This window comes from Ylistrum balloti, unplaced genomic scaffold (genome assembly GCF_031769215.1).
Source record: "Ylistrum balloti isolate Yb309-2 unplaced genomic scaffold, AGI_CSIRO_Ybal_v1 Utg370614, whole genome shotgun sequence".
In the NCBI taxonomy this organism is placed as follows: Eukaryota; Metazoa; Mollusca; class Bivalvia; order Pectinida; family Pectinidae; genus Ylistrum; species Ylistrum balloti.
The window spans coordinates 945,221-963,707 of NW_026782377.1; the positions used below are offsets into that span (position 1 = coordinate 945,221).

Here is an 18,487-nt window from a genome sequence, read left to right on the forward strand (position 1 = left end):
ATGTCTTGATGCTTATTCTAGCAATTTCTGTCTACTGACTTCTCATGCCATTTTACATAAGCAGTGAACTTTTTACCTCTACACCGAATTCTACATCCAATACATGGAAGAATAAAACTCAATAACTGAAGTACAAACAAAATATGTATTCATCTTTTAAACACAATTCTTTATAGAAACCCACACTAATATGTTTCATGATCTTGTGACCTTTAAACCATATTAAATAGGCACTTTTTCACTGACCTATTCATCAAGTTCGACATCAACACAAGCATAGAAACGAACTGAAAAACATACTACGCGAAATACTTTTCAATTATGAGCTAAAATGAATTTCACTGTCTTTCTACTATGAATTCTATGCTCAGCTAATGAATTTATTCAAGATAGCTTATTTTATCCATTGAAATTATTAAGAGTAGGAGAGTCACAAGTACTTGAATAAAGAAACAGCCAGTTGAACTGAATAGGATTAAAAAGCTAAGCTTCAGTGAAGAAATCACCTACACATAAACCTGTTAAATCTATACACGTTGATTTTTACCCCATGAGAAAAACATTTTACACAAAATGATCTCGTGTTATCATATTCAACACTGTCCAGATTTTTATGTACTACTTTTCCTATGATAAATGTATATGCCCAAAAATCTAAATATTATTAAATATCCTTTACATACTGAAAATTTCAAATATGTCAGGAATTTGGAAAAAAAAATGAGTGAAAAAAACAACTTGTTTTATCTATACTCTGTATGCTTAAAACAATTTGGTTCTGATATGGTATATTGTCTTTCAGAGTTAAGAAAAATCCAAGATCAAAATCAAGCTAAATGTAGTATGTGGATCTATATATTAAGACAATCAGATGCTGTTGCAGCTTTGTCAGGCAATGGATGGCACGGAGTTAAAAATCCATTTCTGTCTCCTGGTTTTCCATGCAATTAAAATCCATTATGTTACCATTGGAATCTGACGTGTCATTACTAAAAATCCGAGAAACAAAAACCTGGAATTCCAAAATTGTGTGTAAGTCCATGAGTGAATAGATGATCGTGGGGATTGTTGGCAATCGTGAAACATAATATGATCACAGGATTTGTGTTGATTGTGGTGTTAAAATGTTATGACATCATCAGAATAAAGCACAAAACCTTGATGTTTAGTGACAAAGAGGCTTGTAGCTGGGTGTTGTGTAGCCAGCGTTGAAGGATTCTTTTCCACAGCCGTGATATATACATTTATTGATTGTGAATCTCAGACTGACGTCCGTCACTCGATCAATCCAAGACTTTGTGGGTCTCCTGTATACATGTATGTATCACCAGCACAAGGTTTTCGCTCTAAAAAAATGCAGGATTTTTCTCACTGTTACACTCATGAAGTAGGACAGACGAAAACACACCATGGATTGCTATAGGGAACAAGAGCATGGGAGATTAGGATGGCTGGTGAAAAAATCTTCTTCATTAATGACCTTTGTCCTCTAGAAAATCTATCAATGTTTTCTAGCTTTGTATGATTCAGCCTCATTTTCATGTCTTGGCGCCCAATCAGGAGATTTGGAAAGGACGGTCACTATGACTACTGTCCTTGAATATGATCCATCGTTTCTGGTGATCATAGATAAAGGGTAGTCAAGTACAAATTGATAATAAATTGCCTACAGAAATTTGTCTCCATACAGAAACATGTAAATTGATAATCCATGTCAATAAAAAATAAGAAATGCAACATTTGTAATGGAAAGTAATTTTTTTTGGTGAAATTGCTTCATCTTTAAATTCTTTAAGCATTTCCAGTAGTTTATTCATGCATACAAATGAAAATAAATGTGTAGTTGCTTTTTGTGTGTGAAAAGAAGAAATTTCTTGCATGTAACTTCCCTAAAAATGGCTGAATTTAAAGGTCAACTATCCCAAAATTGGAAAGACAGACAATGGCAGCAACAAAACTTAAGAATAAGTAGTAATCAAATACATTGTAAGTAAATATTTGCTACTATAACTGCTCTGTTTATTCTGATGCCGGATTCCCATTATGGAGAATAAATATTGTCAGAAAGAAGTGTGCAAGTACCCCAAGCATATCACCTGATAAAACTGTAATTATGTTGTGTTCGTAGACCATTTCCAAAAGCAATGAGAAAATCCTCTGTCTGTACGCCTGATAATTGCAGCATCTTCAAAGTCCGGGGTGCTTGAGGCGGAATGCCATCTACAAGTGACAGCGAATTCAAAGAATGCCATTACCGTATGAGGGAAGCCAGGAAATGGAGTTCTGTCATTGGCCCTCTTTTCTGCCACTGTCAGCACGATAATGACCCATCACAACAAAAGAACATAGGTTTCCACGGCAACCATCAGCAACCAAAATCCTCCCTTACACAAATTTATCTTATCCTTTTTATACAAGGTAAAATTGAAACAAATTGGTTGAGTATGGAGGAATGTGTCTTTCTATTTCTCTATGTATGTAGAACTCTGATAAAATCAGGCATCTCCATTACCACAATGTTTGCATTGTTACTGTTGAAGAAGAGGAAACATACCACCATCATGCAATCTTATGATTGTCAGTGCACTAAGGTCAAATCAGTCATTTAGTTTTAGATACATACATCCTGTAACCTCTATTTGGAAAGTTCCATCTTATATATTTCACCTTATTTTGGCATGTTTATTATATTTTCTTGTAAGTTTCACAAGAATTTCCATGGTTATAGGTACTTCTTGACATTGATCTGGGATATTAAATAGATTACAAAGTTATCATTAAGTTTGGCCTTATAAAAGAGCTAACAGAATATATATGTGCTTTTCATTAGCTTCATATTTATTTTAAAAAATCACTTTTCATTTTTCTTCCTCAAATGACATACCAATACCATTTAAGTCATGTTGGCAACATTCTACACATACAAAAGAATAAAACAAGAGGCCCAATGGACCTGCAGCACTCATCTGGTATATACATACCAGCCAAATATCATGTTCTTCAATCCAGGTAAGCTAAAAATTAATCAATTAATTAAAAAAAATCTCCAACAAATGAAAACTGAGCATCCTTATTTTCATATTTCAGAAGCAGTTACAAGGAACAAATATCAGATCAAAGTGTATCAGTTGTACCTTAAGGGTTTTGAAGAAGAAGTTTCAAACCAAAATTCTGTTCACATATCACTGCTTACACTAAATTTACCCATTCTTTCTGGGCCAAATTATCAATGCTAAGGTGAAGAAGAAAGCAATACTATTAGTATAGATTTAATCTATGTATGATTTATGAAAGGAATTTTTTTTCACATGGAATTATTTTAATAATTTTATAATCCAACCTGAAGAGCAGGATTTGAAATTGTAAAAAAAAATCTGTATTTTTTATTCAATATATAGGCTCACCTCGTTCAGTTTGCTTGAACTGATTAATTTAAACTATGGGAAATGTATTTAAGACACTTGTACCTATTTTACCTATTAGGCCCTCACAGCCCCTTCTCCCACTGTCAGTACAAAATTAAGTTCTCTTCACAAATGATGCCTCAGAGCAAATCTGACTAAATACAAAAAAATTTACCCAAAATAAAGTATCAGAACTGCCACCTTTCATCATTATTTGACAAAACTCTTCCTGTCACAATATTTGTATTACACCACTTTTTTGTTCCTAATACTTTTCAACATTTTGCTTTGTCATTTTGCATCATGTTTTTATTTAGCAAGGTTTTTTTCCTGATCTTTTTTTTTTTTCTAGCAAACTGTAAATCAATTTTACTTTATTAGCTATATTTGATAGACTTTACTGAAAACACAGCAATAATACTTTCAACACGGCTGCTCACCTGAGTGGGTGTTACCTCTATATCATTAACACACAGGTAAATTCTGATTCATGCTTTGTTAACATTTTATGACAGTTGTCTGCAGACAGTTGAAAAAAAAAGAAAAATCTTGTATATATCTAATTTTATTTTAAGAAATACATTAAAATCAAGAACTAAGTTTGAATCAAAGGGATTCATGATTATATTTTAATTCAATTTTTTTCTTTTTATTTTAGAATAGTTGAAAATATAATGTCAAAGGTAAAACTTGCTGGATCTCTCCTGTCAGATGTTTGTGGGATACACATTAATGTTTCGTTGGTTTATGGAACAAGGAATGAAAACCATTGATGCCGTAATTATTCCGAAAGAGGCTCCAAACTCAAAATTGTGTGGTATGGGCTTGGTTAAAGGTTGATGAAAAACAGCACTTTGCACAGAGCTGAAAAAGTTATGAGTGGGCTTATTAACAGGCATGGATATATACAGTACACTGGTGATATTTATCTGTTCTCCTGTTGAAGTTTTTTGATAAAGGATCAGAATTTGCATTGTCTGAAATGCTTAAATTCCTGTCTGGTGATATAGCTATATGTATTTACAGAACAGAAGAGTGTTTGTTTTTCTTGAGGGGAAATATCATTCATTGACAGTCAAAACTAACACAGCTAAAAATCAAATATCAATCATTTCAAATGTATGTCAAACACAATATTACATACATCTTTTAAATAAATGTAGTTACTGATAATAAGACCATGTCTAGCAATAAGCCCGCCCTTATCTGCTCAGAAGAATTAAAAAGCAAATGTTATTCAATGACTTGTAATGTTCCTATGACTTGATTTTGAGTCTAAGGTAACAAGTTAGTATCTATCTGAAGATAAAAACAAGATATAGAGTAAATAAGATCAGAAAAATCACAACAACCTAAATATTGACAGCACTAAATGTTATCATGCTAATTATTTTAAAGTTAAAATGATTTACATTTATATACATTTCTTGATTTAAGTTATTAACTTTCTCTATGTTTACAAAACCTAATACATTGAAAACAAATCATTAATATATCCAAGAACAAGCAAAGACTGATGTTCTAATTGGCTTTAAAGCACAATATCCACTGTAAGAATTTGGAAAATTTTAAAGGTTTAAACTTCAGAAAAACAAAATTTTTTACCAAGAAATGCATTTTAGAATGGTAAGATGAGTCTTAAATTCTACATTTTTGAGTATGATTTGATGACTCTTGAACTATGGCAGTTATTGTCAATAATAGCAAACCTTAGAGACAGTAGATGTATCTATTTAGGTTAATGACAAGACTTTTGAGTCTAATATCATGGCCCTTAGCTTTAGAAACCATGGTCATACCCAGGCTAAGAGACAGTAGATGTATCTGTTTATGTTAATGACAAGACTTTTGAGTCTAATATCATGGCCCTTAGCTTTAGAAACCATGGTCATACCCAGGCTAAGAGACAGTAGATGTATCTATTTATGTTAAAGATGAGATTTTTGCGTTTGAATTGATGGTTCTTAGCTTTAGATGTTTCGGCTAAATTTTGGTTTGAAAATGCAAAAATTTTAATCAAGGCTGCTTAAGAGCCTAATTTGAAGGTTCTTTGCTTTGGAAACTATTCCAGATAGGAGAAAGCAGATATGTCTATGCAGATTTTAAAATTTTAGAGTGACATTTGATGGTTCTTTGCTTTGAAAACATCTGTTAGGCATTAGTCACACATACTGTACCATAAAATGACATAATGTGTAGTGTACCAGAAAAACCTGCTAGGTCATATCTGGTCATTTTCATTCTCTGCTCGAATGATTCATACAGAAAGTGACATAATGACCAGTATCCGCACGAGCAGACAGTCAAATAATAAGATATATGTCTGAGAACGGCGCGGTTGTTGACACCTTGAGTTAACACTTCCGGTAGAAAATAAACTGTAAAAATAGATTCTGTCTTTTACCTGTGACTTTTTGAAGAGTTTCAAAAAACAAGTATACAAGTTAGACAAGATTTTCCATAGAGCTTGGATCTGCACTATTCACCGGTCGTTTAATGCACTATGTGATTCAAGGCAGAGAATATCTAAATAAATAAACATGATTTTCTTATCAAAGATTTCATTTTTTTGTTTTTGTTTTTTTTTTGTAGTCTTTTGAGCCAGCAAAGACAACTGATATGATGAAATTTGTGATCTCTACATCAAGATGATAGGCCTTAACAAAATTCATTTCATGGCATTTCAAATTTAAGTTTAGGTAGGCTCCTAATGTCCTTTTTCTGAAATGATGGACCATTAAGAATTTATCTTTCCACCAAATTTTTTAACTAACATTAGCATAGAGTAATAGCATATCTTTAGAAGCCAACTGATTGTTCTACAAAGATATAAAAATATGATCTCAGATGGTTAATCTTCGGCACACATCATAGTACATAGGATATAGATTATAGGTTTTTAAATATTTTGTCTTCAACCACAACGTATAAAAATGTAGAAAAATACATTAATTAGGATTAGGCCTTTATATTTTTGGTGGATTGTTGTTATGAATATAAACACACAACATGGTGGCAAGCCCAAGGATAAGTTCACCCTCCCACTGTCGCCCCTTTTCAATACTCTAGCTAGCATGTGGGTCAATACTTTGTAAAATAATGTACTGACAAGTGTATCAATACACTGTTTAATTTCTTTTATAAAAGGAACAAAAAATAACTTTACCACAACCAGTGTAACACCTGATCAAACCAACATTTTGGCCAACATAATGAACCCTGCCATCTAGAAAATTGATTTCAACTGACCAAATCTGACAGGCATCTACCGTAACGGATAACATGATACATGATTAAAAAGAAATTGCATGTACCGTCTAAAGATCAATGTGATTATATATTATGAATCTTTCACTCGATCTATCATATCCAGCATCCAAGACCACTCCTTCGCTACCCAGATGAATTTCCACACAGCCTACCAACACTTAATCCAATCAAGCCTGTCACAAATAGCTACAGAGCCCAGTGTCCCTAGACATGTACCTTCTGCTCCCTGCTGTGGTAATATACAGTCAGAACCAATTAAATACAATCTTAGGCAATTGATTAAATGATTTGTATGTCAGAAATCAATTGGGATATAAAAATTCAATTATTCCAGTTTCCCTGCTTTTCATTCAGGATTCGATTTTGGCATCCATGGTCAAATTATGGCATCACAAATTTATTTCAATGATTGCTATATAAGAATAAGTAGGCATCACTCAAAGGGTAAAGTACAGAATGGTGTGATATATTATATATAGGAGGAAAGGTATTGATGTGTGGTATTGTATAAAAGAGGAGGTATTGTCACATGTGGTATTAGATAAAAGTTCAGGTAATATACATATCAGGTGTTATATAGAGGGTGGTGTACTGGACATGTGTGGTGTTATATAGAGGGTGGTGTACTGGACATGTATGGTGTTATATAGAGGGTGGTGTACTGAACATCTGTGGTGTTATATAGAGGGTGAGGTACTGGAAATATGTAGTGTTATATAGAGGTTGAGGTACTGGACATGTGTGGTGTTATATAGAAGGTGCTGTACTGGTTATGTGTGGTGTTATATAGAGGGTGGTGTACTGGACATGTGTGGTGTTATATAGAGGGTGGTGTACTGGTTATGTGTGGTGTTATATAGAGGGTGGTGTACTGGACATGTGTGGTGTTATATAGAGGGTGCTGTACTGGTTATGTGTGGTGTTATATAGAGGGTGGTGTACTGGACATGTGTGGTGTTATATAGAGGGTGGTGTACTGGACATGTGTGGTGTTATATAGAGGGTGGTGTACTGGATATGTGTGGTGTTATATAGAGGGTGAGGTACTGGACATATGTGGTGTTCATGTGTGGTGTTCTATAGAGGGTGAGGTACTGGACATATGTGGCATTATATAGAGGGTGGTGTACTGGACATGTGTGGTGTTATATAGAGGGTGAGGTATTGGACATATGTAGTGTTATATAGAGGATGAGGTACTGGACATGTGTGCTTTTATATTGGGGGTTGGCGTACTGGACATGTGTGGTGTTATAAAGAGGGTGGTATACCGAACATGTGTTTTGTTATATAGAGGCTGGTGTACTGGACATGTGTGGTGTTATATAGAGGCTGGTGTACTGGACATGTGTGGTGTTATATATACTGGACATGTGTGGTGTTATATAGAGGGTGGTGTACGGGGCATGTGTGGTGTTATATAGAGGGTGACATGTGTGGTGGTACTGGACATGTGTGGTGTTATATAGAGGGTGGTGTACTGGACATGTGTGTTATATGGTGTTACATGTGAGTGTTATATAGAGGGTGTACAAACATGTGTGTGTTATATAGAGGGTGGTGTGAACATCTGTGGTGTTATATAGAGGGTGGTGTACTGGACATGTGTGGTGTTATATAGAGGGTGGTGTACTGGACATGTGTGGTGTTATATAGAGGGTGAGGTAATGAACATGTGTGGTGTTATATAGAGGACATGTGTGGTGTTATATAGAGGGTGGTGTACTGGACATGTGTTTTGTTATATAGAGGGTGGTGTACTGAACATGTGTGGTGTTATATAGAGGGTGAGGTACTGAACATGTGTGTACATGATACATGTGTGGTAGATAAAGGGTAGTACTGGACATGTGTGGTGTTACAGAGGGTTGGACATGTGTGGTGTTATATAGAGGCTGGTGTACTGGACATGTGTGGTGTTATATAATAAATGTGTGGTGTTATATAGAGGGTGGTGACTGGACATGTGTGGTGTTATTACTGGACATGTGTGGTGTTATATAAGGGTGGTGTACTGGGCATGTGTGGTGTTATATAGAGGGTGGTGTACCAAACATGTGGCATTATATAGAGGGTGGTGACCAGTTTTGCATGGACATGTGTGGTGTTATACTGAGGTGTGGACATATGTAGTGTTATATAGAGGGTGAGGTACTGGACATGTGTGGTGTTATATAGAGGGTGGTGTACTGAACATGTGTGGTGTGATATAGAGGGACAGCTACTGGACATGTGTGGTGTTATATAGAGGGTGAGGTACTGGACATATGTGGTGTTCATGTGTGGTGTTCTATAGAGGGTGAGGTATTGGACATATGTGGCATTATATAGAGGGTGGTGTACTGGACATGTGTGGTGTCATATAGAGGGTGGTGTACTGGATATGTGTGTTGTTATATAGAGGGTGAGGTACTGGACATATGTGTTCATGTGTGTTATAGATGAGGTATTGGACATATGTGGCATTATATAGTACTGAACATGTGTGGTGTTATATGGAGGGTGGTGTACTGAACATGTGTGGTGTGATATAGAGGGTGAGGTACTGGACATGTGTGGTGTCATATAGAGGGTGGTGTACTGGACAAGTGTGGTGTTATATAGAGGGTGGTGTACTGAACATGTGTGGCGTTATATAGAGGTTAAGGTACTGGACATTTGTGATGTTATATAGAGGGAAATGTACTGGACATGTGTGGTGTTATATAGAGGCTGGTGTACTGGACATGTGTGGTGTTATATAGAGGGTGGCGTACTGGACATGTGTGGTGTTATATAGAGGGTGGTGTACTGGGCATGTGTGGTGTTATATAGAGGGTGGTGTACCAAACATGTGTGGCATTATATAGAGGGTGGTGTACTGGACATGTGTGGTGTTATATAGAGGGTGAGGTATTGGACATATGTAGTGTTATATAGAGGGTGAGGTACTGGACATGTGTGGTGTTATATAGAGGGTGGTGTACTGAACATCTGTGGTGTTATATAGAGGGTGGTGTACTGGACATGTGTGGTGTTATATAGAGGCTGGTGTACTGGACATGTGTGGTGTTATATAGAGGGTGAGGTACTGGACATATGTGGTGTTCATGTGTGGTGTTCTATAGAGGGTGAGGTATTGGACATATGTGGCATTATATAGAGGGTGGTGTACTGGACATGTGTGGTGTCATATAGAGGGTGGTGTACTGGATATGTGTGTTGTTATATAGAGGGTGAGGTACTGGACATATGTGGTGTTCATGTGTGGTGTTCTATAGAGGGTGAGGTATTGGACATATGTGGCATGATATAGAGGGTGGTGTACTGGACATGTGTGGTGTCATATAGAGGGTGGTGTACTGACATGTGTGTGTGTGTGTGTGTGTGTGTGTGTGTGACATGTGTGTGTTATATGTGTGTGTGACATGTGTGGTGTTATATAGAGGGTGTGTACTGAACATCTGTGGTGTTATATAGAGGGTGGTGTACTGGACATGTGTGGTGTTATATAGAGGCTGGTGTACTGGACATGTGTGGTGTTATATAGAGGGTGAGGTACTGGACATGTGTGGTGTTATATAGAGGGTGGTGTACTGGACATGTGTGGTGTTATATAGAGGGTGGCGTACTGGACATGTGTGGTGTTATATAGAGGGTGGTGTACTGGGCATGTGTGGTGTTATATAGAGGGTGGTGTACCAAACATGTGTGGCATTATATAGAGGGTGGTGTACTGGACATGTGTGGTGTTATATAGAGGGTGAGGTAATGAACATGTGTGGTGTTATATAGAGCGTGGTGTACTGAACATGTGTGGTGTTATATAGAGGGTGAGGTACTGGACATGTGTGGTGTTATATAGAGGGTGGTGTACTGGACATGTGTGGTGTTATATAGAGGGTGGTGTACTGGACATGTGTGGTGTTATATAGAGGGTGGCGTACTGGACATGTGTGGTGTTATATAGAGGGTGGTGTATTGGGCATGTGTGGTGTTATATAGAGGGTGGTGTACCAAACATGTGTGGCATTATATAGAGGGTGGTGTACTGGGCATGTGTGGTGTTATATAGAGGGTGGTGTACCAAACATGTGTGGCATTATATAGAGGGTGGTGTACTGGACATGTGTGGTGTTATATAGAGGGTGAGGTATTGGACATATGTAGTGTTATATAGAGGGTGAGGTACTGGACATGTGTGGTGTTATATAGAGGGTGGTGTACTGAACATCTGTGGTGTTATATAGAGGGTGGTGTACTGGACATGTGTGGTGTTATATAGAGGCTGGTGTACTGGACATGTGTGGTGTTATATAGAGGGTGGTGTACTGGACATGTGTGGTGTTATATAGAGGGTGGTGTACTGGATATGTGTGCTGTTATATAGAGGGTGAGGTACTGGACATATGTGGTGTTCATGTGTGGTGTTCTATAGAGGGTGAGGTATTGGACATATGTGGCATTATATAGAGGGTGGTGTACTGGACATGTGTGGTGTCATATAGAGGGTGGTGTACTGGATATGTGTGTTGTTATATAGAGGGTGAGGTACTGGACATATGTGGTGTTCATGTGTGGTGTTCTATAGAGGGTGAGGTATTGGACATATGTGGCATTATATAGAGGGTGGTGTACTGGACATGTGTGGTGTCATATAGAGGGTGGTGTACTGGACATGTGTGGTGTTATATAGAGGGTGGTGTACTGGACATGTGTGGTGTCATATAGAGGGTGGCGTACTGGACATCTGTGGTGTTATATAGAGGGTGGTGTACTGGACATGTGTGGTGTTATATAGAGGGTGGTGTACTGAACATCTGTGGTGTTATATAGAGGGTGGTGTACTGGACATGTGTGGTGTTATATAGAGGCTGGTGTACTGGACATGTGTGGTGTTATATAGAGGGTGGCGTACTGGACATGTGTGGTGTTATATAGAGGGTGGTGTACTGGGCATGTGTGGTGTTATATAGAGGGTGGTGTACCAAACATGTGTGGCATTATATAGAGGGTGGTGTACTGGACATGTGTGGTGTTATATAGAGGGTGAGGTATTGGACATATGTAGTGTTATATAGAGGGTGAGGTACTGGACATGTGTGGTGTTATATAGAGGGTGGTGTACTGAACATGTGTGGTGTTATATAGAGGGTGGTGTACTGGACATGTGTGGTGTTATATAGAGGCTGGTGTACTGGACATGTGTGGTGTTATATAGAGGGTGAGGTACTGGACATGTGTGGTGTTATATAGAGGGTGGTGTACTGGACATGTGTGGTGTTATATAGAGGGTGGTGTACTGAACATGTGTGGTGTTATATAGAGGGTGGTGTACTGGGCATGTGTGGTGTTATATAGAGGGTGGTGTACCAAACATGTGTGGCATTATATAGAGGGTGGTGTACTGGACATGTGTGGTGTTATATAGAGGGTGAGGTATTGGACATATGTAGTGTTATATAGAGGGTGAGGTACTGGACATGTGTGGTGGTATATAGAGGGTGGTGTACTGGACATGTGTTTTGTTATATAGAGGGTGGTGTACTGGACATGAGTGGTGCAATATAGAGGGTGAGGTACTGGACATGTGTGTACATGATAAATTAGATAAACTAGGGTTATCTTACATTTGGAACAGTGATCATATAAATAAAGATATGCAAAGAATATTAGAACAAAGATTTATAAATTGTAATACCCAGGAAATAACAGGCAAAATTACTAATGCTGTTTGAGGTGACCTATATAAACATCTAATTGACCAGTTTTGCATGCAATGTTACTTACTGAAGCCTGTTGAGGATGTATGTAAAAAAGTATAGCTAGCATTAGATTGTTTTCACACCAGTTAGATATTGAAAATGGTCACTATCACAACATTGAGAGGAGACGTAGAAAATGTAAATGCTGCTACAATAACGAAATTGAAGACAAGTTTCATTTTATCCTACAATGTCCATCTTAATTTGAAATTAGACAAAAATATATTAAAAGGTATTATTTTAAATCTCCTAATGTTTTTAAACTTGTGCAATCATTAAGTATAAATAATGTGAAGAAACTAAGTAATCTTGCAAAATATATTCATTTTGCATTTAACAAAAGGAAAGCATTTCTTGACTGAATGAATGAATGATTTGTTTGTGTGGATTTTGCGGAGTTATCGCCTGTCTCTGCCAGTATGTTTTGACAACAGTGGTGTACATGGTAGTCAAATGCATTATGATGTCCATGGTTGATGAGCCATTACAAATGTACTGAAATGTCATTTATTTTGACATAGAAGTATTACAATCCTTTGATAACCCTGGTCTGACTAACCAGCTGTGAAGAGGTAGGGTACTGGAATAGAAATGTAGCTTAGAGAGAGGGACTGACAATGAAAGTCTCCAATGTTGTAAATTTGGGTAGACCATCTGCTTTTTTTGTGTCCTCAAGATATGTGGGCAATTTATTGATTAAACTATCAGGCATTTGTGTCTCTGTCACACTGAGAACTCATGCTACTATTTTAGTCAAAACAGGAATGCCATCATTTCCATGGAAATTGTTAATTGACAATTAAATAATATGTGACTTTGGCCTTGAAACATATAATCCCCTCCCCATGAATATTCTTACTCAGATGAAATTGAATTGAAGATTGATTTTTTTGTTAAAAGTAGGAGACCTTGACCTTTGAAACATAAACCCTCACCCAAGAAAGCTTCCTTTTCTCCAATGAAAGTTAACTGATGATATTCTATAAAACTGTTTGTGACCTTGACCTTAAACCATACTCCCCTGTCCCTGCATGAATGATTACATCCTAATGCAAAGTTGGTGTTGATTTTCTAAGAATAGGAAGTGACCTTGACTTGGGAGCCAGAAAGATCCCCTTTCTAACATTGGCTTAATGGCCTGATCTGTATCTGTAAGCTAGACTGGACCATGGTTTTCAAAGATTGCAAGATACTTGAAGCAAAAAACTGTTCTGTCAGTAAACATGAGAAAAAAAAAATTGACTGTCAATCTAATTCAGACTTTCAGACTTGAAGTCCCTCATTAGGAATGTGATGTAGAGATGGCCGCCTGAATGGCAAAGGCCTGAATCTAGGAACATGACAGTTTGATATTTGAAAACAATTGATTTCCATTAATGAAGTGCAAACTGTCTGCTACATCATTAATGTATATAAGATTGATTACTTTGGTGGGTTATTTTTTGTCTAATTGGAAAGAAAGATATGTTAGCTAAGTGCAATGAAGCCGAATAAAATTCCATGACTATTTTTGCATGGAATGAAGAAACAGAAAACATTTTCCAATGAAATGATTTCATTCTTTGGAAACAAGATGGAAAACAATTTTCTCTGATTATAAACATGAAATATTTTCTAATGAAAAAACAGAAGAAAGACTTTTTTTCAAAATAAATGACATATCTTAATCTAAAATATACAGAAAATATGATTTACCTTTCTCTTGAAACTTGGATGTTTGTTAGGGTGATGTAGTTGTTGCGGACACTCCGTAGACTGGCCAGAATCTGAGCGAAGGGTGTGACAATCAAATCGTCAGCATGTCTGGAATTGAAACAAGTAGAAAATCTCCGATTACTATTACTTCTTTCTCTTTGTTTCTGTTTGCTAGCATTTAAGCCATTGCTTTTGAAGTGTGGTGTCAGGTATTGCACAATTTTCTGCATCTTGGATCCTTTCTGCATGGTTTTCTTCTCCATTGGTGGATCACTAAGGCTGTAAGCCATTGATGAATTAACAATTTGGGAAAGAAAAATATAGCTTAGCTACAAACAAGATGTTATAATCAAGCAAACACTCATCCAGTCGTGGAATTCCAAGAAAACCTTGATTCGACTACATTGTCACATCGACTGTGACTGTTTGCAAGACTGTCATTGATTGCGAACATTACTCTCACTGTTTTTGAGGCTAGACAAAACCTATCACCACATGCGGATAAAAAATGGAACTGAAACGTAATGAGAACCATGACATCACCACAGACTTAGATTTGAACTCAAATCTGATGATTTCTCCAAGGGAAAAAACCAACACAATTGTATGGTCAATGTCTCATCAGCTGTAACAGATAAGTAAGTTAATTTTGCCTAAACATCACTTCAAACACAAAAGAGCTCCTTTTTATCATGAAGAAGAAGACAAACATGTTCGAATCCTGCTGATCTACCACAATCCAAGGAAACAGATTATCACTGCTCAGCTTTTCTAAAGAAATGGTTTGTTGTATGCTGGCTGCTATATGAATTGCCAGGAAAATACAATGAAGCAGCACCGAGACGATATCGAGACAACTGAAATTGTTCTGAATCTCTGAAAACAGGCTCTCTCTCTTGCTGTATGTGTGTGCGCCGGTAGCTCTACTGAGCTGTTTTCAATTGTGCTTTACCAGAATTCCACTGATTGGATGATTCTATGGTCTATCTATCTAACACAAAATTAACAAGTCTTCACACAATTAAACAATCCCAAACCAAGCTTCCATAGTAGTGTTAACTCTATTCTCTCTGATAAGGTTGTACAACACTAGGATCATGTTTCCCTTGACTATTTCTATATTCTGGTATTATCCTGAGCTACTTTGACAAAACTAGGGGTTTGCTATGGATCAATATTATTTCCACTATGTCTTCTCGAGGTTTGTGGCACAACACGTTTTAATGTTGAGCTCACCTTGTGATCATCAGTACTGCATCTTTATTTACCACCAAAAATTAAAAAAAAGAGAAAACAGTAATGATTTAGAAATAAAGAAGTGACCCAATACTACACCAACAGAGAAGCTAGGATACCAGCACAAGTTCTGTTTCTTAATCCTTTTTTGAACAGGTATTTATCTTAAATATCAAAACTAAAAGTTACTTTTAAGAATGAAAAACCAATTAATTGATGTGTTACTTACTACAACTTGTCATGGTAGGATTAGACTTCCTTCAGGCAAATCCTGATCTGTCTCAATATAATAGACTGAATGTCAGTAGAGGTTCCTAAGGCCTATAAGATCCATCTTTGTCTAGCTCAATACAGATTAAAGGATGATCAACAGACTACATTTAAAGTATATTTAATAAATCGATCAATTATAGGGAAAAAAGGATAGTTTAGCAACAGGTTTCTAAACAAACTGAAAATATGTAAAAAATGAACATAATAGGAACATGCACGCTGCGCATCCACAGGTGTTGATATGGAGGATATCAAACATCAACAGTGTTGACATGGAGGATATCAAACATCAACAAGTGTTGACATGGAGGATATCAAACATCAACAAGTGTTGACATGGAGGATATCAAACAGCAACAGATGTTGACATGGAGGATACTAACCATCAACAAGTGTTGACATGGAGGATATCAAACATCAACAGGTGTTGACATGGAGGATATCAAACATCAACAAGTGTTGACATGGAGGATATCAAACAGCAACAGATGTTGACATGGAGGATACTAACCATCAACAAGTGTTGACATGGAGGATATCAAACATCAACAAGTGCTGATATGGAGGATATCATACATCAACAGGTGTTGACATGGAGGATATCAAACATCAACAAGTGTTGACATGGAGGATACCAAACATCTACAAGTGTTGACATGGAGGATATCAAACATCAACAGGTGTTGACATGGAGGATACCAAACATCAACAGGTGTTGACATGGAGGATATCAAACATCAACAGGTGTTGACATGGAGGACATCAAACATTAACAGGTGGTGACATGGAGGATATCAAACATCAACAGGTATAGACATGGAGGATACCATACATCAACAGGTGTTGACATGGAGGATATCAAACATCAACAGGTGTTGACATGGAGGATATCAAACAGCAACAAGTGTTGACATGGAGGATACCAAACATCAACAAGTATTGACATGGAGAATATCAAACATCAGCAAGTGTTGACATGGAAGGATACCAAACATCAACAAGTGTTGACATGGAAGGATACCATACATCAACAGGTGTTGATATGGAGGACATCAAACATCAACATGTGTTGATATGGAAGGATACCAAACATCAACAAGTGTCGACATGGAGGATACCAAACATCAACATGTGTTGACATAGAGGATACCAAACATCAACAGGTGTTGACATGGAGGATATCATACATCAACAGGTGTTGACATGGAGGACATCAAACATCAACAAGTGTTGACATGGATGATACTTAACATCCAAAGGTGTTGACATGGAGGATATCAAACATCAGCAGATGTTGACATGGAGGATACTAACCATCAACAAGTGTTGACATGGAGGATATCAAACATCAACAAGTGTTGACATGGAGGATATCAAACATCAACAAGTGTTGACATGGAGGATACCAAACATCTACAAGTGTTGACATGGAGGATATCAAACATCAACAGGTGTTGACATGGAGGATACCAAACATCAACAGGTGTTGACATGGAGGATATCAAACATCAACAGGTGTTGACATGGAGGACATCAAACATCAACAGGTATAGACATGGAGGATACCATACATCAACAGGTGTTGACATGGAGGATATCAAACATCAACAGGTGTTGACATGGAGGACATCAAACATTAACAGGTGGTGACATGGAGGATATCAAACATCAACAGGTATAGACATGGAGGATACCATACATCAACAGGTGTTGACATGGAGGATATCAAACATCAACAGGTGTTGACATGGAGGATATCAAACAGCAACAAGTGTTGACATGGAGGATACCAAACATCAACAAGTATTGACATGGAGAATATCAAACATCAGCAAGTGTTGACATGGAAGGATACCAAACATCAACAAGTGTTGACATGGAAGGATACCATACATCAACAGGTGTTGATATGGAGGACATCAAACATCAACATGTGTTGATATGGAAGGATACCAAACATCAACAAGTGTCGACATGGAGGATACCAAACATCAACATGTGTTGACATAGAGGATACCAAACATCAACAGGTGTTGACATGGAGGATATCATACATCAACAGGTGTTGACATGGAGGACATCAAACATCAACAAGTGTTGACATGGATGATACTTAACATCCAAAGGTGTTGACATGGAGGATATCAAACATCAGCAGATGTTGACATGGAGGATACTAACCATCAACAAGTGTTGACATGGAGGATATCAAACATCAACAAGTGTTGACTTGGAGGATAGCAAACATCAACAAGTGTTGACATGGAGGATACCAAACATCTACAAGTGTTGACATGGAGGATATCAAACATCAACAGGTGTTGACATGGAGGATACCAAACATCAACAGGTGTTGACATGGAGGATATCAAACATCAACAGGTGTTGACATGGAGGACATCAAACATCAACAGGTATAGACATGGAGGATACCATACATCAACAGGTGTTGACATGGAGGATATCAAACATCAACAGGTGTTGACATGGAGGATATCAAACATCAACAGGTGTTGACATGGAGGATATTGGACATCAGCAGGTGTTGACATGGAGGACATCAAACATCAACAAGTGTTGACATGGAGGATACCCAACATCAACAAGTGTTGACATAGAGGATACCAAACATCAACAGGTGTTGACATGGAGGATATCAAACATCAACAAGTGTTGACATGGAGGATATCAAACATCAACAAGTGTTGACATGGAGGATATCAAACAGCAACAGATGTTGACATGGAGGATACTAACCATCAACAAGTGTTGACATGGAGGATATCAAACATCAACAGGTGTTGACATGGAGGATATCAAACATCAACAAGTGTTGACATGGAGGATATCAAACAGCAACAGATG

General features: G+C 37.2%; 1 protein-coding gene across 1 annotated transcript in view; it reads right to left on the minus strand.

The window, feature by feature from the left end:
- The window catches only part of LOC132557035 (cAMP-specific 3',5'-cyclic phosphodiesterase 4C-like), a 99,514-nt gene that overhangs the window by 51,194 nt on the left and 29,833 nt on the right, over positions 1 to 18,487 (minus strand). Inside the window, exon 3 of the mRNA XM_060221500.1 lies at positions 14,114 to 14,221. Within this exon, the coding sequence (XP_060077483.1) occupies positions 14,114 to 14,221 (108 nt within the window). The remainder of the gene's footprint in view (positions 1 to 14,113; positions 14,222 to 18,487) is intronic.